This window comes from Rhinoderma darwinii, chromosome 4, assembly GCF_050947455.1.
Source record: "Rhinoderma darwinii isolate aRhiDar2 chromosome 4, aRhiDar2.hap1, whole genome shotgun sequence".
Lineage (NCBI taxonomy): Eukaryota > Metazoa > Chordata > Amphibia > Anura > Rhinodermatidae > Rhinoderma > Rhinoderma darwinii.
The window spans coordinates 160,575,017-160,600,638 of record NC_134690.1 but is presented as its reverse complement, the minus strand read 5'-3'; the positions used below and the strand labels follow the sequence as shown (position 1 = coordinate 160,600,638).

Sequence of the window (25,622 nt, the reverse complement as noted above, 5' to 3'; positions counted from 1 at the left end):
ATGTCGTTTTTTTTACTATATTCTCCTAGGACTATAAACTCTCCCCTCGTATAAGCCTTATGTGCCTCCCATCTAGAGGCCTGAGTAGTGTCTGTAGACTAGACAAATTTGTAACAAAGTAGGACTGCACCTTCCCCTCTATAGATCCCAGCATTGTATGGTTGTCCAAAAGAGTCACATTTAATCTCCAAGTCCACTCTCTAGGAGAATGACCAGTAAGCTTAACCTCAAGATAAACAGGTGCATGATCGGAAATCGTTATGCTACCTATTGAGGGTCGTAGGATTTGTGAGAGACAAGAGTCAAGTGTAAAGAAATAATCTAATCTATAACAAGAACGGTGAGCAGCAGAGAAGGTGAAATCCTTGGTTTCTGGGTGCAGAGTCCGCCACACATCTATTAACTTAGTATGTGCCAATGATGAAAAGATACGCTTCTGAGCTCTGTAGGAAACAGCTGAGCGCTTTGAATTCAGCAGAATTCAGTAAAGGGTTCAAGACTAAATTCAAATCACCCCCTATAAATAATAACCCCCCAGTAAAAGCTGCAATATTCTGTAATACTGTAATACTTATATGATCCATTTTGTTGCGTTAGTATGTGGAGCATAAATGTTACAAATCGTAACTAGTTGGTTACCAAACCTGCCTTTCAGTAATAAATATCTCCCTTCTGAGTCAGCTATCAGGTCTAAATACGTGAACTGAGAGTTCTTATGAAAGCCAATACTGACACCCTTAGATGCCGAGGATGGGCTATCGGCATGATACCAATTGTTATAAAGTGCATGATGTAAGTTGGGGATATGACCAAAGCGAAAGAGAGTCTCTTGTAATAAGAGATTTTCGAATTCGGTTCTAGACAACAGAGAGAAGATGCGACTGCGTTTGGGTGGAGAGTTCCATCCTTTTACATTAAATGTACAAAAATTTTGAATTACTTCAGCCTTATTTGGGGGAGCGTAAATACCTTGAAAGAGCAGTTAATGTGAGTACCACAAAGGTGAAAGTCAAATATAAACTATAACAATGTATAACGAAAACCTGAGACATTACAAGGAGATTGCATACTCAGTGTGAATAGCATATAGATAACAATCTGTAAAGGAGAGAATCCTTTATAAAAATGTAAGCCTGTAAAGAAGGAAGAAGATGAGGAGGAGGAGGAGGGGGAGAGGGAAGAAGAGTGGGAGAGCAGAGAGACTAGTAGCCCTGATCGGAGGAACTACCAGAAACAATAAAAACAAAGAAAAGCATTTTGTACTGGCCAACAATAGCAAATATTACTATTTTTACCATTTTTTTTTTGATCATGTAACAAATATAACCAAGAGACTTTAAGCAAAAAGGATATGAAGATAGACAATCGTAGAAAGATTCCTATTTGATGAATGATCTGGCTTGGTGTTTCCTGGTATTCTGCGACTTCATCTTGGAGGTTGTGGACCAAGCATCATGAGTTGGTAGGTCAGGTAGATCATATGATTCATCCAACGGTAGCCAGGAAGGAATGTCCATATGGTCAATATGAAGTTCACATATCTAAGATTCTCCGGTTGTCTGATCATCATCTTCCTGCCTCCGTGGGTAATGGCCAGGCCAAAAGGATACAGCCAACGATATGGTATTTTGGAATCTCAAAGCTTATCAGTGAGTGGCTTCAAAATTCTGCGCTTTGCAGGGTAGAAGGGGCCAGGTCTTGAAAGATCTGAATGGCCGACCTAATGTTTAATTGAAACTTTATCATAAACAAAATAAGTGTGTTAATACAGAGACTGATGATGACCACCCAATTGTTGATGATACCGTAGTATAGTGATGTTTAAAAGCATGATCAATAGTGTCAATGGCGGTTCTATTGATATATAAGGTACAGCATGAAAAAATAATTATATGCAGTACTAGAAAACGGGATAAAAATAGTTTAGTAAGCCCCCGTATTATACATTATTACGCACAGTCAGGTATAAAACTGGCTTCTTGGGATGTGTACGTTAATGGCTATGCCTCTATATATTAATAATATATTTGTTGAACACCTGCTTTTTATTTTTTATTACAAAATAGGACTAGTTCACCTCCTAGCGTTAAATGTTTATGTAGGCGAATAGTTTTGACATCTCGCTTGATTATCAAAGTGCACATTTTCATGTGTAGGGGACAGAGTTAGAACATTATTTTGATGTCATCAGACAGTTCATGAACTTAGATGTGATCGATAATTGCCGGATCCTGCATGTCAGAGACACTCAGAACCACCGCTCACCGAAGCCATAAGTTCCGCTGACCTGACAGATTCGTCTACGTATACAAGATACATAGAAGCTGTATTTTAAAAAGTTAAACATTTTTTTAAATAAAAAACAATTCAAAAGTTGTTCAAAATTAAATAAAACATTGATTTATTTAAAAAAAAAATTGTCTTCAAAACTGTACATAGCCTTTAAAGATAGAAAGTCTAAAGCTAGAGGTGCTAGGCTGAAGATGTGTCAAATTTTCAATGACATACATACTGTTTGATAGATTTGGCACATTTTGGCGCATGTTAGACTCTTTTCCCTACTTTACACTACCTATTGGGTAGTATACTATAGACCAGCATTCTACGCCACAAACTGGCACACTCAAGTGTTAAATATGGCGCATTTCATGACAAATCCACGGCTATATTCTAAGTATTTGACCCAATGTGGTGAGCATGTCACAAATCAAGTTTTTTTCTGGCGCATCCATTAATAAATTTGGCTAAAAATATATGCGCAAAGAAAATAGGTGCATGAAATGTCAGAAACAAGGCGCACAGACAATAATAAATCTTCCCCAATGTATTTAGGAAACCTCTGTCCTCAACCACTCCACAGATCTCTCCTAAATGGCAGATGAGCAGTTTGGGCTTAATAGCCCTTATTTCTTGTGGTGTCAGTCCGCTTGTGGTGTTTCCAGGCCCAGACTGCTTTGCTTACCTCTAACTACTAGATATCAGGACTATAGATGAGCACATCCTTAAAAGTTCTGTACTCCATAGCTTCTCCAAAATACAAATCACTGTGATTCACTTCAAATCACAAATCTGTAGATTTCATTATACCACCGCTTAACCAGGGCCATCATTTGTTTTTGGATTCAGAGTAGTTTTACGATTATTTCAATGTAAACACTTTCTTATAGCTGAATATATGTGGATATTGCTGTTAGTATTTCTGTCATTAGATCTGTAATAGCTCCTGCAATTAGTCCTAGAATGTTGCAGCTATTACAGAATTAATAATGTTTAATGTAACTTCATATACCCTATAAACCCTTATTTTTCAGGTGATGTATTCATTGGTTATTCCAGGGAAAGACATACTGTTTGTTCAACCTGTGAAACTGCATATGGGCTCTGCAGGCAAAGGGGCCCACTGCAACCGCAACAAATAAAAAAAATAATGGTGTTCTATTGTCTGTTAGTTTGCGCGTTAGAGATTACAGTGATGATTCTTACAATAAGACCATTGAGTTTGTTTTTTTAGAGGTTTATGAAGGATCAAATACACAACTAGTACCCCATGCCCATCAAATTAATAGTTGCAAACCAAGGTGCCCATATACTGTTATTGCACAGTAGTCCTCTGGTGTCTATGTTCACATTTGAGTCATTCCATTGCATTTGTATACTGCATTTAATAGTTCATTGTGGCATATGTCAGAACTCACAGCTGTAATTTATCAGATTGTGTTATATGTAAGGCTAGCTGGCATGGTTAAAATGCTTGGAAGGAGATGGGAAAAGGGCTGATGAATTTACCTATTAGGACAAACTTCAGACAGTTTGGTGCAGGCAGAATCACTAGAGATTACGGAGTAAAGCAGAAACAGCAGGCAATGTTTATACACATTAAGGACTAGTACACATTGGTGTTATTTGTGCCACTCTCTTCTCCACTGTAATCTCTGCCAGATATAAGAAAAAAGCCCCCCCAACAAAAAAAACAAAAACTAGAAAATATAGGGTCCTCTTACACGTCCCGACATGCTCATTGATCGGCGCTGGTTTGCTCCTTTCACAAGGAGCTATGTTTGGGGACGAGTGATCACACTTCCTCATAAATTTCTATCGTGTCAGCAGCACATCTCCGTTTACACAGGGAGATGTGCTGCCAACAACGATAATATTTCTTGCTGCAGAAACAATACAATCAGCCAATGATCATTGCCCTGTTTACACAGAAAACGCTTGTTTACCCGATAATTGGCCCGGGTAAATGGTCCTATAGAATAGGGAGAATAGTATGCATAAAGCCAGCCTGAACATAGCCAAAAGTGAGGTCATTTTATCGCTATCACTCTCTGGTACAGAACTGTATTGGAAAAATGACATTTATTTATTTTGCTGCAGGCATTGTTTGATCTTATAGTTCTTGACAGCTATGGAGATGGGAAACTTGCAGCTCTCGGGTGGATTTTTGTTGTGCATGGTACTTTTTGCATGGGGAGGGATGTGTGTGGGGGGGAGGGGGGATGTTCTTGTGTTTTGTATTACATGTTTGTATATTTTGGAAAATGGACCAATAAAAACTATTTGATTAAAAAAAAAAAAGAAGTTCTTGAAAGCTGAGGATCATTGATTCAATAGAAACATTCCTTATTTTAACACATCATTTTCATTCAACCTATGTGCTATCTAGCAACCCTTGGCCTGAAAACAATGTTGGGTAAGAGGCAATAATATTAAGGCAAAGGTAATGATCATTATACAAAAGTACATATTATGCATTTCTAAGCATAGTGCTAACTTTCCATTGCCTTGTTTTTAATATTCAAACAATCCCTGTCTGTGAGATGGAGAAGGGAAAGGTGAACAAGAAGCTGGACTTTACACTCAATGCACTAATGCTATTAGGGCATGGCCAGACGTGGCGGAATTGCTCTGGAATTCCGCTGCGGACACTCCGCAACGGAAATCCGCAGTGGACCCGTTTCCCAATTGCCTTCCACAGCTTTTTAGTAGGGTTCGTTTGCACATTGCGGACAATTCCGCTGCGGAGCATAGGCTGTGGTGCGGAATTTGTTGTTCGCAGCATACAATGGTTGTTGCGGACGTGTGGCGGACTGGTTGCGGACTCATTGCGGAATTTCTCCATTGACTTCAATGGAGATTCAAAATTCTGCAATGAAGTCCGCAGATGTAATGTAGATGTTATGTGTGCTGCTGAGCGTATTGGTTTTACTAACATGAAATTTCTTCATTCTGGCTGGACCTATGTATTTCTAGGTCTACAGCCAGACTGAGGAAGTCAATGGGGCTCACGTAATTACGGGTGACTACGTGTGTGCACCCATAATTACGGGTGACTACGTGTGTGCACCCGTAATTACGGGAGCGTTGCTAGGCGACGTCAGTAAATAGTCACTGTCCAGGGTGCTGAAAGAGTTAAGCGATCGGCAGTAACTGTTTCTGCACCCTGGACAGTGACTACCGATCACAATATACATCAACCTGTAAAAAAAATAGAAGTTCATACTTACCGATAACTCCCTGCTTCTTCTTCCAGTCCGGCTTCCCAGGATGACGTTTCAGTCTAAGTGACGGCTGCAGCCAATCACAGGCTGCAGCGGTCACATGGACTGCCGCGTCATCCAGGGAGGTCGGGCTGGATGCCGAAAGAGGGACGCGTCACCAAGACAACGGCTGGTAAGTATGAAATTCTTTTACTTTCACTAGGGAAAGTGCTGTCTCTTCTCTCTATCCTGCACTGATAGAGAGAAGGGAAGTATTTTCACCTCAATACGCAACGGCTAGTCCGCATCAATTTAATGCCCATTTTGGGCAGATCCGCAACAGAATCTGCAACGCAGAATCTGTGCGGCATTGATGCTGACAGTTGCGGAAGAAATCCGCCACATCTGGGCATGCCCTTAGGATCCAGGCGGCGCAATGGTGAACAAAAATAATCTCTAGCTCCGACACAGAGAAGTACTGCGGAGGATCCGAGCGACGCAATGGTAAACCCAAATAATCTCCAGCTCAGACACAGAGAAGTGCTGTGGAGGATCCGAGCAGCGCAATGTGGAGGATCCGAGCGGCACAATGGTGAACCTAAATAAACTCCAGCTCAGAGACAGAGAAGTGCTGCGGAGGATCCGAGCGGCGCAATGATGAACCCAAATAATCTCCAGCTCAGACACGGAGAAGTGCTGCAGAGGATCCGAGAGGCGCAATGGCGAACGCAAATAATCTCCAGCTCAGACACAGAGAAGTGCTGTGGAGGATCCGAGCAGCGCAATGTGGAGGATCCGAGTGGCACAATGGTGAACCTAAATAAACTCCAGCTCAGAGACAGAGAAGTGCTGCGGAGGATCCGAGCGGCGCAATGGTGAACTAAAATAATCTCTAGCTCCGACACAGAGAAGTACTGCGGAGGATCCGAGCGACGCAATGGTAAACCCAAATAATCTCCAGCTCAGACACAGAGAAGTGCTGTGGAGGATCCGAGCAGCGCAATGTGGAGGATCCGAGCGGCACAATGGTGAACTTAAATAAACTCCAGCTCAGAGACAGAGAAGTTCTGTGGAGGATCCGAGCAGCGCAATGTGGAGGATCCGAGCGGCGCAATGGTGAACCCAAATAATCTCCAGCTCAGACACAGAGAAGTACTGCGGAGGATCCGAGAGGCGCAATGGCGAACCCAAATAATCTCCAGCTCAGACACAGAGAAGTACTGCGGAGGATTCGAGTGGCCCAATGGTGAACCTAAATAATTTTCAGCTCTGACAGCAGAGGTTAGTTCCACAGATCCCTTATTTTTATGTGACGATCATTGTGCACATGGCTGTCAACCTGCACAGTAGGTTTTCTGCATGGAGGGAAGGAGGCTGTGGAGAGAGAACTCTGCATGCCAGCAGTGCTGATAAGCTTTCTTACATACACAGGCACTCTAATTTTCAAGCTCGACCTGTGCATTCAGGACGGAGCATTAACGCTTTGTAACATTGCAATGCCTGCAACGAATTTGCGTATGATCGTCCTGTAAGAAAAAGAACTACAGCAGGACTTTACTGGGGCATTTATCCCCAAACTATGGTAGGATTTGGGGTTCTGGGGGAAAGTATATCCTTTGAATGATGTAATTTTGAAAAATTATGTAAATTACATATAATTTTATTTGTTCTAGATATTAAGACATGATTTTTATTGATGGAGTACCCCTTTAAAGGAGAACACATGGTTGGGTATTGTTTTTAAGGGGCTGGCCATGCAGCATCTGGAAAAAAACAGAGAGCCAACAGAAGTCGTAGTGAGATAGCCCTATCATTGTATCGCTGTCACTTTGTTCCAGTGTTCAACAGGGATCACAGTAGTTGGATCCCGACCAATCGAACATCTTAGCCATATGTCATCAATATCTGTTCTGAGACAACCCCTTTAAAACAGCAGGAAGCACATTGGCTAGATAGATAGAAACACAAGACATTTCAAATTGATATTGAAGTTATTAACCCATTATATTTCACAATTATATTAAATAAATAAATACATTTTCACTATTGTAAAAAAAAAAAGGAATTTATTAAACAAAAAAAAAATCACAAAACAAACTAAATCAGATTTATTATGTTAAGGTATGCACTGACTCCAAAACCCATTGACGTTTGAAAATTCTAGAGAATACGTATTCCTAATATTCCTAATACCATAAAATTTAAGAAAGAAAATACTTTTGTGTTGTCTGTTGAAAGGTATATGTCATATATATATATATATATATATATATATATATATATATATATATATATATATATATATATATATATATATAACTACCATATTTCTTAAATATAATATACTTTAATGGCATTGAAATGATTAAACTTCTTTGAAGATGGCAGAGAAAAGCCGTTGTTTTTACACCACAAATCCTTTTGTCCCATCAAAATGAATGCCGAGCTGCAGGTCCTTGATGTTCATGTAGTTTTATACACCAATGTTCCTATGTGTTCACCTACTGGTCGGTGACTCAAACATTTTCTAAAAAATTTACATATTGCATTAAAGGGATTGTCTGGTTAAGAAAATCCATTTTTCAAATAGCTTATTAGGGAATTATGGGTTAATAGAGGGGAATCCCCTATTCAGAATCCTCATCCATAAGCCAAAGCAGAGAGTGGCTACAAAGAGCATCTCTTTCACTGAAGCATTACACAGAGAGACCATTGTTTTCAATTACAAATATGTAATGCTTCATATCCCCTGCAGTGGCACTGCAGCAATATTAAACACTTACTATCAAGTTCCCCCACAGCTGATCACTGGAGGTCCCAAAGAAGACAACCCCTTTAAATACTGATAGGGGAAAAAAAATATGGTCTCTATTGCAAAAACTGTAGAGTTTATGGGAAATTTCTTTCCACCACTGACTACTATGATGCTGGGAAATACATTTTGTTTGATTATTTCAAGAGAGGCGAGGGCATATTTACAGTAGGGACAGCCCATTAGACTGCTATGGAGCTCCTGGAGAGAGGGATCCCAGCCAGGTTGACTAGATTTCCTTTCTACAGATCCTACAATATTAGCAAAGGTTGTGGGAAATTAACCTAAGGATCATGGAAAGGAGATGGGGGACATACAAGCATCAAGTCCTCCTGTCCCATGTTGCTAGGGATGTGATAACCAACACCAAAAGGGGCTCCATTTTACTCTTTGCTCTATGGGATACTGTCACCTCTTGCACACCACTGAAGGGAGGGTTCTTCTCAAATCCATGCATATTTTTATTCAAGAAAAACTACTGCATAAAAATATCATGATTTAACACTAGGGAAATGTCTCTTTCTGTTTTGCTGGACCCAGTTCATGAAGTTCACGATATAATGCTGCTGGTTTACATAGTGGTTCATTAAATGCAATAAATAATAACTGAGCTCCATTTAACTATGACAAATGAGCTGTACGTCACATAATTCCTCATTATGCAAAAAATAACCTTTGAGATTCTGATATGTAAAAGTGCTAATCGTATAAATGTGTGCATTGGAAGGAATTAGTGATGTTGTGTATGTAATTAATGTAGAAATGCATTTTAATGGCCATTTAGAAGGATATGAAATTTTATGAACTTTATCATGACTGATGCATACATTTCCATATCTAACCCTATCTCCTCTCTTCTGCTCTAGTGTTGTATAGATCAAATTATAAAGACAAAATTAAGTGAATTTGCTATTTTGTCACGACTTCAATTCCCCACTAATAGTTGCATTTTGACCTTTTAACAACAGCTCAATGAATAAGTTCAGAACTGTTATCGTTTTACTTTCAGGCTGAGATGTTTTGAACCACTTTCATTCCAATTACGAAAATAATGGATTGTGTTGCTGGTAAAATAGGAGGTAATTTTGGCAAGTGGGTATGTTTTTCTGGTGCCAGTGAGAAAGAAGATTGTCAAGTCCCATTGAAATATTCAGTCAGTATCACACTGAATCTGAATTACACATAGTCCTTTCCGTTAGAAGGTGCATTCTTGTTGTAGGCTCTTGGTGGTGGGTAAGAAGTTTCTCTTTTGGGGCAAGAGCAGCACAGAAGGGCACCTCCCAAAATTGCCAGGGCAGCACCAGCCCAACCAATAAATAAAGCTGGACCAAACTCATACCTGGGGAAGAACAGAAAAAAAGAAATAAATGTCTATAGTATTTATACCTACTTTATAACTGTTTAAGCTAGATCTGGATAAAAAATTGTATTATGCCATTTACACTGTGGTTCAACATTTCAATAGATTGCATTGCCTTCTACAGGATCTTGATACAACCCTCTACAGTTTCTTCTTTCTAGTATGCATTAGGCCAGATGTATCAAAACTGTCATGGTTCCTAATTCTCTACAGCAAACAGTCAGAGAAAAGTATAGCTGAACTCTGACTGCTATGGGCAACAGGGCCTCTTTGTTTTTTTTCTGGGATAGTTTTAACCCCTTAAGATCCGAGCCATTTTTTTAGTTTTCATTTTCGTTTTTCGCTTCCCGCCTTCCAAGAGCCATAACGTCTTTATTTTTACGTCAATAGAGCGGTGCGAGGGCTTATATTTTGCGGGAAGAGTTGTAGTTTCTATTTGTAGCATTTAAAGTACCATATAATGTACTCAGAAGCTGAAAACAAATTATTTGCGGGCTGAATTTGGAAAAAAATGTGATTCCTCCATTATTTTTTTGGGTTCCGTTTTTACGTCTTTCACCGTGTGGTAAAACCGACAACTTAACTTTATTCTGTGGCTCAATACGATTATGGTGATATCAAATCTATATAGATTTTTTTATATTTTACTACCTTAAAAATACCAAAAACTTTGTTAAAAAAAAAATAGTTTTGTTTCACCACATTCTGAGAGCCATAACTTTTTTATTTTTCCGTGCATTGAGCGGTGTGAGGGCTTATTTTTTACGGCACAAGCTGTAGTTTTTATTGGCACCATTTGTTGGTACATATGACTTTTTGATCACTTTTTATTGAACATTTTTGGCAGCTAAGGTGACCAAAGGTGACCAAAAAACTGAGATGTAACTAATGTATTGCAGTATATCGTAATTTTTACAGGCATCTGAAGGCAGGGCTTAACAGAGGCAGAGTGAAGGAAGCCCTGGCGGCCTTCATTAGGCCCCTGGGCTGACATAACAACCATCATCACCCCCGATCTTGTTGCGGGGGGGGAGATGAGCTGTCAGAGGGGGCCACCCCCTCTTTTCAACGCCTCAGATGCTGCAGTTGCGATTGACTTCAGCATTTAAGGGGTTAAACAACCAGGAACAGCGCGATTGCTGCTCCCGGCTATTAGTCCCACGTGTCGGCTGTAAAACACAGCCAAATCCCGCAGCACACGGGGCGCGTTCAGCGCGCTCCAAACATCACCCCCGCACCATGACGTACCAGTGTGTCAAGTTGCGTCAAGGGGTTAAAACATAGGGTCAAGTGAGTTACTGGGGGGGTTGGCTCATTACATTGAAAGTTCTAGCCTCATTATCTGGAACAACTTCACACAACTTCAACATCAACCTTTATTGATTCAACTCAAGAGAGTTTTCATTTGTCAAATAATACATGTGGTAATACCCCGGGTCCTGGCCTTAGCTCTCGTTATTGGCAGCTGTAAAAGATCAGATTTCTAGTAAATCCAATCTGAGCTAAGCATTTGGCTTCCTTTTATCACATGATGGATGCACCAAGTTAGGTTTCAATTCATAAAAACATATTTTCACGGTCAACAAGGATAGCCAGAAGCAGTGAACAATGTCATAAAGGCTCTATTTGGAGGATATAATCAATGTTTTCTACTAGTAACATTTGTTAAAAAATAACTGTATTTTAAATAAGTATCCAATCTATGCAATATATAATCTATATAGTGAAAAAAATAAAATTAATAATCTATATAGTGAAAATAAAAAATTGTCGTGCAATATCTTCAAATTATTACAGCTATAAACTTACTTGGTTGGTGTAAGTGTACTATAGAAATCCCTGGCAATTTGATTTCCATACCATGCTGTGGCAATAAGAACACAAAGCCCTAGAAAAAGAGAAGAAATGATTTAGTAGAGGTGAAATAACTAAAAGCTAGCCAGTTTTTTTTTTATTTAGGATTCTTTTTATTTCAATATGTTATTTGGGGAAACTTGGATTAGTAAATGTAGGTCTATGGATGTGTGGAAAGTAAGTAGAGAGCTGTATACATCTAAAAAAAAGAAATGAAGCAACTTTGGAAATAGTCTTGATGACAAAAATCCTACTGTTTTGTGTATACGGTGCCTATGTAAACCTATGTCTAGTTACAAGATTACAGACTACAATCACTGTGTATAGTCTAATCCTGCAGATATGTGCTACTTGCTTCCATTTTCATAACTGCAGAATCTAACAACAAACAGGGTTTTCTGTAGTCTGTATCCATGGAGATAGACTACAGAATACTTTATTTTAGTATTTAACATATACAGTAAGTAGTTAGAGCAAAAAAATATATATCCAAAAATTATCATTCTTACCAGCAATAAGGAAAAGAGCACCACCTACGATCCCGACCTTGGCTTTCTTAACCTCATCATCCTGAAGACAAGTTAGGCATTTCATACCTACTGCAGCAATGCAAGCAGCAAAGAAACCCAGAAGAATACCACAGATCATCAATGCCCGTGTGGCCTGCATAGTGCCTGAATAAAAAAGAAAGCTATGTTAGTACATGACATTCGCCAGTTACATACAGAATGCATGCTACAAGTCTTTTTCATTTTGAGCATCCATTCCCCTAACCCCTGTTGAAATTTATGAAACTTTTGGGTTGGTTTAATGTGGTCCTGGTGCATGCAGGGCTAATATAAAATGAACAAGTTGGTCAATGGTTAATTTGGTGAATTTGATGACTTACTAACTAACCTTCTGCTTTACAGAGTCTGTAGAAATTAAATCCTTGACCCTGCACAGTCAATATTAAATGTTTTTTCCTTTAATTTTTAAAATTAAAAGATCTACACCTTTCTAAGACCGTATTCACACGAACTGGTGTCAAATCATATCGGATGAAAATAAAAAATATTTGCATCCGTGCCGTCCTGTTTTCACGGATCCCTGAAACAATTGAGTCTATTGAGGGATCCGGGAAAACAGGCAAAAATATGACGTCCTAATTTTGTACGGGTCGTTTACATGGTCCATTAGAAAAATGGCCGCGTGAATAGCCCCATAAACATGCATTGATTTAAATGCAGCCATGTGACTGCCGTTAAAAGAACGTCCGTCACATGGTGGATTATGCCTTATATACTTTTCATGTTTCAAATCCAAAATCTCTGCTTACTACTTGTTAACATCCAGCCGATAAAAACCCATACAAACTTTGCTATAATTCTTTCTAGGTAATCCTTTATATAATCGCCAAGCAAACAGAGATCTTGAAAAGGTGTAGATTAGAAGCACAATGTGGGCATAGCTTTTAATTATTCACTGATTAAATTCTTTATAAAAACAGAAAACCTTTTCAACCAGTGAACAACTTGTCTACTTTTCAGGCAACAGAAAGTTAAACAAGCTCTTTAGTGCAAAGGACCTGCAGAAGGGCACTCCAGAGATCAGCTCTTAAAACCTCCAATAAGTATGAGATTGGGGAGAATATCTTTAAAATACATTGCCCTACAGAGGCACACAGAGTGCCTACAACTCAGTAGTACGGAGATGCTGGGACGCCATGTGCCTTCGTACAGGCTCCATTTATATCACTCTGCTATGTGCAAGAGACCAAAGAGTTCTGGGTACTGTTGTTCTGCTCTGTCATAGGAGCAGAACAACGAGAATACCGGAAGCTCAGGATAAGTTGCATGACAGAGACCAACGGCACGCAAAGGAACCCATTGACTTTAATGGGTTCTGTTGGGTCTCCGTCATGGTTTCCGTAAATTTTCCAGAAAGCAGGATGCTGCATTATTTTGTTCAGCAAAAAAAAACAAAAAACTGAATTTGTGATGGAAGCCCCTAAAGTGGCCTCCGACGCAGATGTGAACGGCACCTGGGTGCTTTTTACTCCTCCTGTATTTATATTTCACTATGATATAACAAGCAATATATTGGGCATCTTGCCCTGGGTGTTTGTAAACATGGTAAAGTGAGATGCATAATTCATGATTTTGTTGTACATGTCACATGGTGTCTTGGAGTCTTGTCTAGATTTCACATCCTGCTTTAGTTCCGCATTGGGGTATACAAACATCATATTATACTTCACATCATTAACATGACCACTTTATTAAAAGCCGTTGAAAAGTTTTTTTAGCCCCACAAAAAAGACACACATATATATAGATATATATATATATATATATACATACATACATACACACATATATATATATATATATATATATATATATAGAACAAAGCAAAGCAAAAGCAGCACCGTTTCTTCCAGTACAGGGTGCACAAGTACCTCTTCAGACACACGACCAGTGTCTCACATTAACAACGAAATCCAATACACAGGACAGCACTCCAAGATCAGTGAAAGAAATGGATCTTTAATCACCACATGCAATGTTTCAGCCCAACTCCATGGGGCCTTTCTCAAGCAAGAGAAAGGCCCCATGGAGTTGGGCTGAAACGTTGCATGTGGTGGTTAAAGATCCATTTCTTTCACTGATCTTGGAGTGCTGTCCCGTGTATTGGATTTCGTATATATAGTATATATATATATATATATATATATATGTATATATATACAGTCCAATGGTAGATGAACACAGCACTCCAATGGTTTCCAGAAAATCAGGCCATGTGCTCGTTACCTGGGGGTGAATCAATTCCCCAAGAGAATAGAGAGAAGCGTAGAACACAGCAACGGCACCAGGACTTCAGAGTAGATGAAAGCAAAAAGTGGATTTATTCACCTCAATAAAGCAACGTTTCGGTTCAACAGGAACCTTTCTCAATGTATATATATAAATACCAGCATAGAACGTAGTAACGGCACCAGGACTTCAAGACGGATGAAAAACAGGGTGGATTTATTCACATATCGAGGACTCATGACATTATTGTGGGACACTTCACATCTCTATTTAGGATGTCTTGTAATGTCATGAGTCCTCGTTATTACTCCCAAAGTGACCATAGTCACATTACATGGTCTTTGCATTTGATCACTCTTATAAATTGAGGTCTCATAATGTATGTGGGCTTTGGATAGACGGTCTGCTATGTGGATTTTGGGCATTAGGTTGCAAAACCCATCAGTTTCGATGGAGGATGCATCCATTCCCTATCTATACTGTTGGATTCAGCCCTATCGCTAAAACTATAGGTTTATGCTATTTACATAAATACCTTGACTTTTCTCGAGACTGCGCAGTGAGATTGGAACGCAAGTTCCGTTTCCGCGCATGCGCAGTCACGACCGCTCTGTTTGATGCGTTCCACCGGATTGAACATCCGGTGTGGACGCCATCTTGGAGCATGCGCGGTTGAAGCGCGCGGACTGTACACGCTGGCTATGTGGACACTACTAGTGGACTACTAACTGTAAGTTTATTGACCTTCATTAAATTATAATTGGCCCCTGCCTCCTTCCCAATCATCCTAATTGCCCTTATTGTCGCTTTGTATGGCGTATGTACACTATTGTTATATTTGACACATTGCCTATGTTTGGCGCTTTACAGAGAAAAGATATACACTTTTGCAACATTGTGTTTAGTGTGTTGTGAAACTTTTATTCACATGAATTTTATGGGAATTGTATTTTTATTGGCTTGATTGCTGTATAATGTATGCTCCCCCTATTTATACTTGACACCATTGTTAATTTGTGATGGCTTGAGAAAGGTTCCTGTTGAACCGAAACGTTGCTGTTATTCCTTGAGGTGAATAAATCCACCCTGTTTTTCATCCGTCAGTCCTGGTGCCGTTACTACGTTCTATGTTTGTATTTATCTACAAAGAAGGGGAATTGATTCATCCCCTGGTGACGAGCACATGGCCTGATTTTCTCGATGTGTGGAGTGCTGTGTTTCTTTGCCCTTGGATTGTATATATATATATATATATATATATATATATATATATATATATATATATATGTATATATATATATATTTTATAAGTTGTCACATATCTGCTTGTGTATACTAGTTACATTTTCTCAAAGAGGATTTATAAAACCGTAGTCATTGTTAACCATCAGTGGATATTAAATTTAATAGATTTGTTTCTAATGTATTATGCTTGGCTGACACTGTCTTACTTTCATGACTGACCAATGTTGTTATGTCTCTACGCATCCAGGATTCGGTGACTATATAATAACATCTTTGAAAATCTTCCTGTTTTCAGTTCTCTGCCAAGTTCTAACTTGAAAAGTAGCAACATTTCTAACTTGTAAGCAAGTTTAAACCTGACTCTGTTTTCTTTGTAAGTTCATCCAAAAGATTCTTCTACCTCCTGATGCACGGAAACCCAACCCTAGTGTATTCTTTGTGTATCTATGAAAGATTTTTTCACTGGATTACATTTTCTTAGAGGTGAAGGAAAACATTAACATGAAATTCTTAGCCAAACCCAAACCCCATCTGATTTCTATCTATCAAACTATCTGTCTGTCTATCTGTTTAAAAAAAAAAAAAAAAAAAATTACTGACGTGCGGAAATGCACAAGGTCAGCACATGGATGTATGAGAGTTGGGGACTAGTTCTATGTGCTGGGACATGCTATAATGTACACTTGGTCTGACCTGGAATAGTATAGAAAAAGGCACACCCAAAACTGGGAGTTGTTAGGCTCTGTTCACATCTGCGTTGGGGTGCCGTTCTGACGTTCCGTGAAAGCTTTCCGTCAGAACGTGACACTGAGAAGACACAAACTGACACCGACGGAAACCAGAGGTTTCCGTTTCCATTACCATTGATTTCAAAGGTGACGGATCCGGTGCCCGTGGTTTCCGTTTGTCTCTTTTGTGCACCGGATCCGTCGTTTTGCCGGAAGCAATAGCGTAGTCGACTATGCTATTGAATTCAAACTGACTCCCTCTTCGTAAAGATAAGGGGAAACGCCAGTAAAAATAATTTGTAACAACTCATTAAAAAGGACTTAAGTTAAGACTTCCAAAAAATGTTTTTATGCACATTGAAATATGTTCAGGCCTTTGTCTAGAAGAAGACACAGCAAGTAGTGGATGACAAAGCCAGGGCACCTAATTCTTGTGTCATCGATGCTGTGTTTTGATAGTTTGCATAAGTGCTACTGACACTTATTGCCATTGCACCACCAACACATTAGCACCCATGGTTTCACTTGGTAAGATAGACACTAGGTCCAAGAGAGAAGAAATTTCAGTGGTTTAGAACTGTGAACAGGTGGGGCTGGCAAGCCGCAGGGGTGCATGCCATATGATAAATTTGATTCATCTTGCTAGACATAATACTTTTGTCATCCTTACTTCCCCTCTTGGTTAAGCTTACTTTAGACCAATATTTTGTGCCAAAATTGCGATGCACGTTTGCACATGTTAAGCCATGCCCCTATTCAATAAACCATACCCTTTTCTAGACACTTTTCAAAACTGTCTAGTAAGGAGTAAAAAGCGTCTAAAACAAATAATAAATATGGTGCAAGAATCTGATTTGATACTGTTATGAGTACATGGATGTAATAGGAAAGGAGCAGGGGCGTAACTAGGAAAGACTGGGCCCCATAGCAAACTTTTGACTGGGGCCCCCCCTCCGCTGGGTATCACACAACCCCCCCCTTGAGATAGTGTCTCCCTATAGATTCCACCACACAGCGCCCCCCTAGAGATAGCGCCATCCACAGCCCCCTGTAGATAGCGACATACACAGCCCCCTGTAGATAATGCCTTACAGACCCCATGTAGATAACGTCTTACAGCCCCAAATCCCCCCTGTAGATAACGCCATACAGCCCCCTATAGATAACGCCAAACAGCCCCCCCTGTAGATAATGCCACACAGCCCCCCCAGTAGATAACGTCTTACAGCCCCAAATCCCCCCTGTAGATAACGCCATACAGCCCCCCTATAGATAACGCCATACAGCCCCCCTGTAGATAATGCCACACAGCCGCCCCTGTAGATAACGTCTTACAGCATCAAATCACCATGTAGATAACGCCATACAGACCCCCTGTAGATAACACTATACAGACATCCCGTGTAGATAACGCCATACAGACATCCCCTGTAGATAACGCCATACAGACATCGCCCTGTAGATAATGCCATACAGACACTCCTCTGTAGATAACGCCATACAGACCCCCCTGTAGATAACTCAATACAGACCCACCTGTAGATAACGCCATACAGACACCCCTTGTAGATAATGCCATACAGACCCCCTGTAGATAATGCCATACAGACACCCCTGGAAAATAACGCCATACAGACCCTCTGTAGATAACTCCATACAGACCCCCCTGTAGATAACGCCATACAGACCCCCCTATAGATAACGCTATACAGACCCTCCTGTAGATAACGCCATACAGTCCCCCCTGTAAATAACGCCATACAGACCCCCCTGTAGATAACGCCATACAGACCCCCCTGTAGATAACACCATACAGAACCACCCCCTGCAGATAACACCACACAGACCCCCCCCCCAAAAAAAACAACGGCCTATAGTTTGTCCTACAAAAGACATGCATCCTCTATCCATAGGATAGGGGATACATGTGTGATCGCTGGGACGCCCAGCGATAAGGAGAACGGGGGACCGAAAGTCCCCCAAGTTCTCCATGACAAAGCTCGGACTTCTGGCGTCTGCACAGTTCAATAAAAATGAAAGGAGCGCTGGTCACGCATGCGCACAAGTGGGACCGGTACGCAAGTCATTTCTATGGAGCTGCAGACAGACCCCGGAAGTCCGAGGTTTGTCATGGAGAACTTCGGGGGATTTTTGGTCCCCTGTTCTCCTTATCGCTGGGCGTCCCAGCGATCACACATTTTTTACCCTATCCTGTGGATAGGGGATGCATGTCTTTTGTAGGAACAACCCCTTAAGTGGTGTCGTGCTGTAGCAGCCATAGAAGCTGCTAGTGGAGCCTCCGGCCATGGGAGGGGCCCGTGCCGGCGGGTGGCACGGGCCCCCTCATGCTGCGGGCCCCGTAGCAGCCGCTACGGCTGCTATAGCGGTAGTTACGCCACTGGTAAGGAGGAACATGGCTGAGACTAGGTTCACATCTGTGTTGGATGCTCTATTAGGTGCCTCCATCATAGATCTGGTAAAAAATGCCGGCCAGAATAGCACAGCATAGTCCGCCATTAAAGTCAATAGGTTGCGTTGGGCGCCATCAGTGTACATTATGCGACGGATCCAACGCTTCTTCATTGTTCTCCTTCTATGAAAGAGCAAAACAATAGAAAAAACTAATGCAGATATGAACTCAACTTTAGATGTAGAGACATTGAGTGTTGTATGGAGTGTGTATGCATCTCTGCATGTGATGATGTTTCTATGGTTTTATTCCCAAAACAAAAAGATTTTTAGATTTAGTTTGTGTGTTGGTGACATAGAAAAATTAGATTGTAGGTGGAGACTAAATAGCTGCAACTAGCAGCTTTTTCCTGTCTATTAGATTAAATGTATTAACGACCGTTCATCCCCATATATTAATGATCGTTGCCCCTTGTGAATAGAGCTAAGAGAACCGATCAATTTGCTGTATCATTGAGCAACGCTTGTCTTTCCGGCCAGTATTGGCCATGCAAAAGCACTTTTTGGGACGAGCTAATAAATTTTGTAGCGCGCTGTTACTGTTGGACTGCTAGGCATATATAACGGGGGTACTCTATGAGGAGTTACAGAGAAGCAAGTGGCCCATATCCTGTTTTAGCACAGGGGCTCAGTACTATACGTGTCCGCCCATGCTCTTTGGTTTCAAATAAAATGGTTATTGCTAGTGGAATGTTCTGCTGGGAAGGTAGGGTTTTCTGTTAATTCTTGTCTTTTATGTTTGGGAGGAGATCTACTTTGTAGAAAATATGCAGCTCTCCAGGGTGACTATTGTGACAGGTCTGATCTTGTCTTCAAGTTGTTTCAATCTATGGAAGGAAACGTGTTCAGCATTGTTCAGATCCTCAACTAGACTGAGAAGGATGTGAACCAGCCATCTTTGTTGCGCCAAACTTAGCCTATAAGAAAATCAGTAACCCTTGATGAACTCAACTTTCGTGGGCCACAAACCATATATTCTTCAAAATAAAAGGCACTTGACAATTGCTTCCTAAGAGAGCGCAGTTAAAGTTTAATGGCCTTGTTGATAAAATTATTATACATATGAGAATGTTTTAGGCTGACACTTTTATTGACCAGATTTTTACAATTGCCCAACAGCTTCTGTGGCTGCTGTAATATTTCTTACTTAGCAAGTCTACTAGTAAAAAGAATAAAGAAACATAAGAAAGCTGTGTGGACAAAGACTCTTGTCTAAACAGCTTAGAAAATCCTCAACATGATAACTCATGCCCAGTCACTGCTAAGCGCATTTCAAACAAATGAGTTCACCATTATGAAACATCAATAAAGATGTCTGAGATATGGGCGTTAGTAATATTGTTTCATCTGTGACATTGCTCCTTTACATGTAATCGTGCAATGGGCATGAATAAATAATATTCTCCCTAAAATAAAAAATGATCAGCAAATATAAACCAGTAAGTTTTTGCAGTCTGTCATTGTTAAAATTCTATTCATTTGTTTTTTTTGTTATATGCGTTTCTGTGAATTCTAAGCAACAAGCAATTTGATCACCATAATAGTTCCCAATGGGATTGTCATACAGCTTTCCCAGACTGATGAATCCATAGGTCAGGCTAGTTATGCAGTGATAGAGGAGCAGGGGATGTTTTACTGCATAACTCGGCATTAATAAAATTCAGCAGTTATGGAAAGCTGGGTGACCGCCTATGTGGGAGTTGTAATGGTGGACATATTGTTTATCACCCTGCTTTCCCATAATCAAATATAGCTAAGAAATGACAGAATAAAATGTTTAAAGGGTAACTAATCTTTCAAGAAACTTCTGACGTGTCATAGTGACATGTCAGAAGTTTTGATCAGTGGGGGTCCAAGCACTGGGACCCCACCGATCGCTAAAATGAAGCAGCAGAAGCGATCGGGTGAGCGCTGAGCCATTTTGTTTTTGATCGTTTTTTCTTGGAAAACCGAGCAGTTGGTGTACGGGCACAATAGAAGTCTATGAGCCGCACATGGCTACATCGGCTTTCTGAGAAAAGCCGATCAGAAACAAAGCTGCTCAGTGCTCACCCGAGCACTTCTGCTGCTTAGTTTTAGTGATCGGAGGGGGGTCTTGGACTATGACATGTCAGAAGTTTTTTTTAAATTGTAGTTACCCTTTAACAGTTTGATAAAAGAGAAACACTGTCATGTTGGTGATTTCTATTCATTTTAAATAAAAGGTTTTGGATTAGATGGAAACATTAATTTTGTGTTAAGTTACATTTTTTAATTGATTCCTTTAGATGAAATCTTTAGGAGGATTAGACTAGACTAATAAATTGTATATGTCTGCGATCGGTTCCTATGAGCTAGGCTCATCATTGCCTTTTGTATAATACTATTAAATTAGACCCCTTGTCTTGACTTGCCCTCACTTGTCTTTAAAGTATAGGAACATTCCTGTAGCGCTTGTATTCCTGATCGGCACCAGGATGGATTCTAACTTACATGTCATAAAGTAAACATTGCCTCGAAGATAAGATTTATACAATTCAGGCACAGTCAAATAACATCAAATTAAAAAGTCCTAAATCAGCTATAATTTCAGCTAAACTACAGCTAAAGAGATCAATATGATTTTAGTGGGACAGTGCTATGGTAATAGCCAGCTGTGACTGAATAATAATAAACATCTATAAAACAGCTCAATCTCAAAATGTACTCCTACTCATCAAGTCATCAAAACTAAACATCATGTAGGGAAGATGCACTTATAGTCTTATAGAAAAAGCAACACACAGCCCTTTATCTCTCTAGACAATCTCCATCTCAGTTAAGGTTGGCTTCATATGGAGCTCTGCTGTGTGATCAGATGCCTTGCTAAGAAAGTGTTTCTGAGGACTATGTTAAACGTATCGAGTCCCCAATAAAGTTTGAAACTATAACCATCAATGAAGATGTCAAAGAAGAAGATTTAGATGACAAACAGACAGATCATGCTAACGTCTATGCTCCATCAACATGTGGTTGTTGTTTAGGCACTATGTTATACGCAAGTTAGCATATGTAAACCCATAACATTCTTTACTGTACATGCATGATATGCATAGATGCCGGCTATAACCTGGAGCGTCCTCTTTATTAGCTCACATAATAAATGCTGGGACCGGTTTGGCAGTTATCAATACTGTGGCATTTCATGTGACTCACTTAGTAAAGTACTTCTAAAGTATTAGTACATTTTCCAACTTCATACAATTTATAGATTTAAAATGATACCACATGTGAATTAGGTGGCAATTTTTGAGAAATCTATCTATCTATCTATCTATCTATCTATCTATCTATCTATCTATCTATCTATCTATCTATCTATCTATCTATCTATCTATCTATCTATCTATCTATCATCTATATATATATATATATATATATATATATATATATATATATATATATATATATATATATATATATATATATATATATATGGAGGAAAACCTCATATTATAATACAACACTCATTTAAAGATGCCAGCAAAAGTGAAATACAAAGACTTACTTCCCATCTTCAGCAGAGAATCAAATGATTTGCATTGCATTTGTCCTGTGCTCTGCATGACACAGGACATCCATAGTCCTTCGTAGGTCACTTGCGCTGTGATGATGGCTTCTCCAGTGAAAGAGGACATCTTCCATTGAGGAATAGCTACTGCTACTATAAATCCAATCCACCCTAGACAAGCCAAAGCAAATCCTAACAATTGTAAGCCTGAATTGGCCATCTTCTATTATAAATCTAGTGTTGAGTAAGGAGAATTCTTTTCTCTAAGGTTATTTAAAACTGCAGTGGGCACAGTGGCTACCTAATCTATAACCTATGTAAAAATAGTTGATAAGCAGCTGAAGAGTCAAACACCTAAATGCACAATTTTGTCTTTTGGTCCTATTTAAACTCTCTTCAGAAGTTCTCCTAGTGGAGGACAGTATTAAAACATCAGCATCCGGAGGGTAATCACTCCCATTGCACGATCCTTCTTCCATCACCTCCCACTGCTGCTAATGATATCACATGTTTTTTTCTGAGTTGCCTGGGGATAGTGGCTATGCTCATTTCAGCCCTGAAGTCATTGTTTTGAGTCTAATCCATAATACATATTTGTTAAGCCAGGTGTTTTCCATAGAAAGACAAGAATAGTATAGAAATGTATAAACAGCCAGCACAATAACATGGAAAATAGATGAATCAGACCATCACTACACAGGTTTCTCCTGTATAAATATCAGTTGCTTGAGTAGGATTATTGTTCAGTTGTTTTGAAAAGATGCAACCTATTGTAGAGATTTATAGTAAGTAATTACAGGTTCAACTAGGTAAATTGCTACAAAAATAAATATGTAAAATATGAGAACAAATGTTTGTTTCAGTCATGACCTAAAGTTCACCGTAACTTGGCTGTCACGATCTGTGGGTATGTGGACCCACTGGGCCGTACCGCCGTAGCGGTATAGCAGCTGGCCAAACAGGATACAAAGTCAATGTCTATTGTTCAGATAAAGGTACCTGTGGCAATTCAGACAGTAACGATGGTTTAGCCTCGGATGGAACTCTGGCAGCAGGCAGATAACAGGTGCGGTGAAACAGCTGGTGTAGTAGGCGACACAACATGACTCCAACTCAATATAGCACAGGGACACGGTAGCACGGGAAACAGGATACAGGTAGCAAGAACGGGAACACTGGAACTGGAAAACACTCAAGGAACCATTTGCAAAGACAGACACGAGTGGATACAAACATGCTCAGGCAATGCAGGGAGGGACAGAGCCATTCTTATAGTCCAGGATGATCTGGGAGCAATCAGCTCAATCTCACACATGTGTGAACTCTGACTCCTTAACCCCTTCCCGCCATTTCATACGTGAAACAGATGGAGCTGGCTCAGGAGCTGAGCCAGCGACATCACCGCCGGGTGACAGCTGTATGTTACAGCTGGCACCCTGAGGTATCGGCCAGGACCGGAGCTAGCCTCCGATCTGATTGATTAACCCCTCACATGCTGCATTCAATAGAGATCGCAGCATGTGAGGAGTTTATAGCCACCGGCACCCCAGCAACGTGATCGCTGCGTTGCCGGTGGCTGCAAAGGCAATCGGAGGGCTAATACTTACCTCCCGGTCTGCCAGTACCGGAATCCTCCTATGCCTCGTCGTCGGCAGGGACCAGGAGGCTTCCGGTACCATCTGCAAGATGGCGCCGGCTCAGCTTCCAGCTCAGAAGCTGAGCCGGCGTCATCAGCAGTGGGTGTCCGCTGTATGTTACAGCGGACACCCTGATCTATCGCCAGGAACCGGAGCTAGCTCCGATTTCTGGCATTAACCCCTTCGATGCAGCGATCCATTGTGATCGCTGCATCCTAGAGGTTTGTAGCAAATCGGCAGCCTTGCCATGCGATGGCAAGGCTGGCGACTGCTACTATGGCAACAGGAGCCCTAACAATGGCCTCTTGTCTGCCATTACGTAAGCTGATTAGGCCCCGCCCGGAGGCGGAGCCTGATCGGCTTGCTGTCAGTGAACAACTGACAGTTCTAATACATTGCACTACATAGGTAGTGCAATGTATTAGAACATCAAACAAACAGTTGGACCTTCAAGTCCCCTAGTGGGACTAAAGAAAAGTGTAAAAAAAAGTGTAAAAAAAGTAAAAATAAAAGTTGTAAAAAATACAATAAAAGTTTCAAATAATAACACAAAACACAATCGCCCTTTTTCCCTTATAAAGTCATTTATTATTGAAAAAAATAAATAAAGCCATACATATTTGGTATCGCTGCGACCGTAACGACCTGAACTATAAAAATATTATGTTATTTATTCCGCACAGTGAACGCCGTAAATAAAAAACTGAAAAATACTGACATAATTGCTATTTTTTGGTCACTTAGTCTTCCAAAAATTGAAATAAAAAGTGATCAAAAAGTCGCATGTACCCAAAAATTGTGTCTATAAAAACTATAACTCGTCTCACTAAAAACAAGCCCTCATACAGCTCCGCCGACGAAAAAATTAAAACCGTTATGGCTCTCACAACTTGGCGACAGAAAAAATACATTCTCTTTTTATTGTGCAAAAAGTTGTAAAACATAAAAAGTGCTATAAATTAGGTATCACCGGAATCGGACTGACCCGCAGAATAAAGGTAACATGTAATTTATAACGCATGGTGAACGCTGTATTAAAAGAATTAAAAAACTATGCCAGAATTGCTGTTTTTTGGTCACGTTGCCTCCCAAAAAAAAAGGATAATAAGTGATCAAAAAGTCACATGTACCCCAAAATGGTGCCAATAAAAACTCCAGCTCGTCCCGCAAAAAAAAACAGCCGTCATACCACTACGTCTGTGAAAAAATAAAATTAGTTAAGGCTCCAATAAGCCAGGAAATAAAAATATGCAGTTGTGCCGGCCCGAGGGGAACGTTTCTTCTGTTTCAAGTGGAGAATTATCAAGGCCCCTAAAATTAGGGAACCAGGAAGGGGAGGGCCCAAACATATCTGCTGGAAGCGAGGGTGCCCGTATTATACCAGGACAACACTTTCCCAGCAAAATTCCTGAAACTGCAAAGATCCCGAGTGTGGACCAAAAGGGGAATAAGTAAAGACCATTTATTAGTGCGACACCGGCCTGTGCAGAAAGGATTGTGTCACAGCGTAACACACATCTATGGATCATTTTATTGTTTTTTTTACCCCATTATTATACCACCTGACTATGCCCCTTATATACTCCGCCCGGTTTACATGTACCTCCACATTATAAATGGAAACACCAGTAAGACTCCAAACAAAACTACTACAAGCAAAATCCACGCTCCAAAAGCCAAATGGCGCTACCTCCCTTCTGAACCCTACAG

General features: G+C 40.2%; 1 protein-coding gene across 1 annotated transcript; it reads right to left on the bottom strand.

Moving 5' to 3' along the window:
• Positions 1 to 7,793: 7,793 nt before the first annotated feature.
• Positions 7,794 to 22,618, bottom strand: CLDN1 (claudin 1). Its single transcript, XM_075864073.1, has 4 exons — positions 22,273 to 22,618; positions 12,016 to 12,180; positions 11,462 to 11,540; positions 7,794 to 9,631 (listed from the first exon to the last, which is right to left on the bottom strand). The coding sequence occupies exons 1-4, from the start codon at positions 22,493 to 22,495 to the stop codon at positions 9,469 to 9,471; spliced, it is 630 nt and encodes a 209-aa protein (XP_075720188.1). The 5' UTR covers positions 22,496 to 22,618; the 3' UTR covers positions 7,794 to 9,468.
• Positions 22,619 to 25,622: the final 3,004 nt, after the last annotated feature.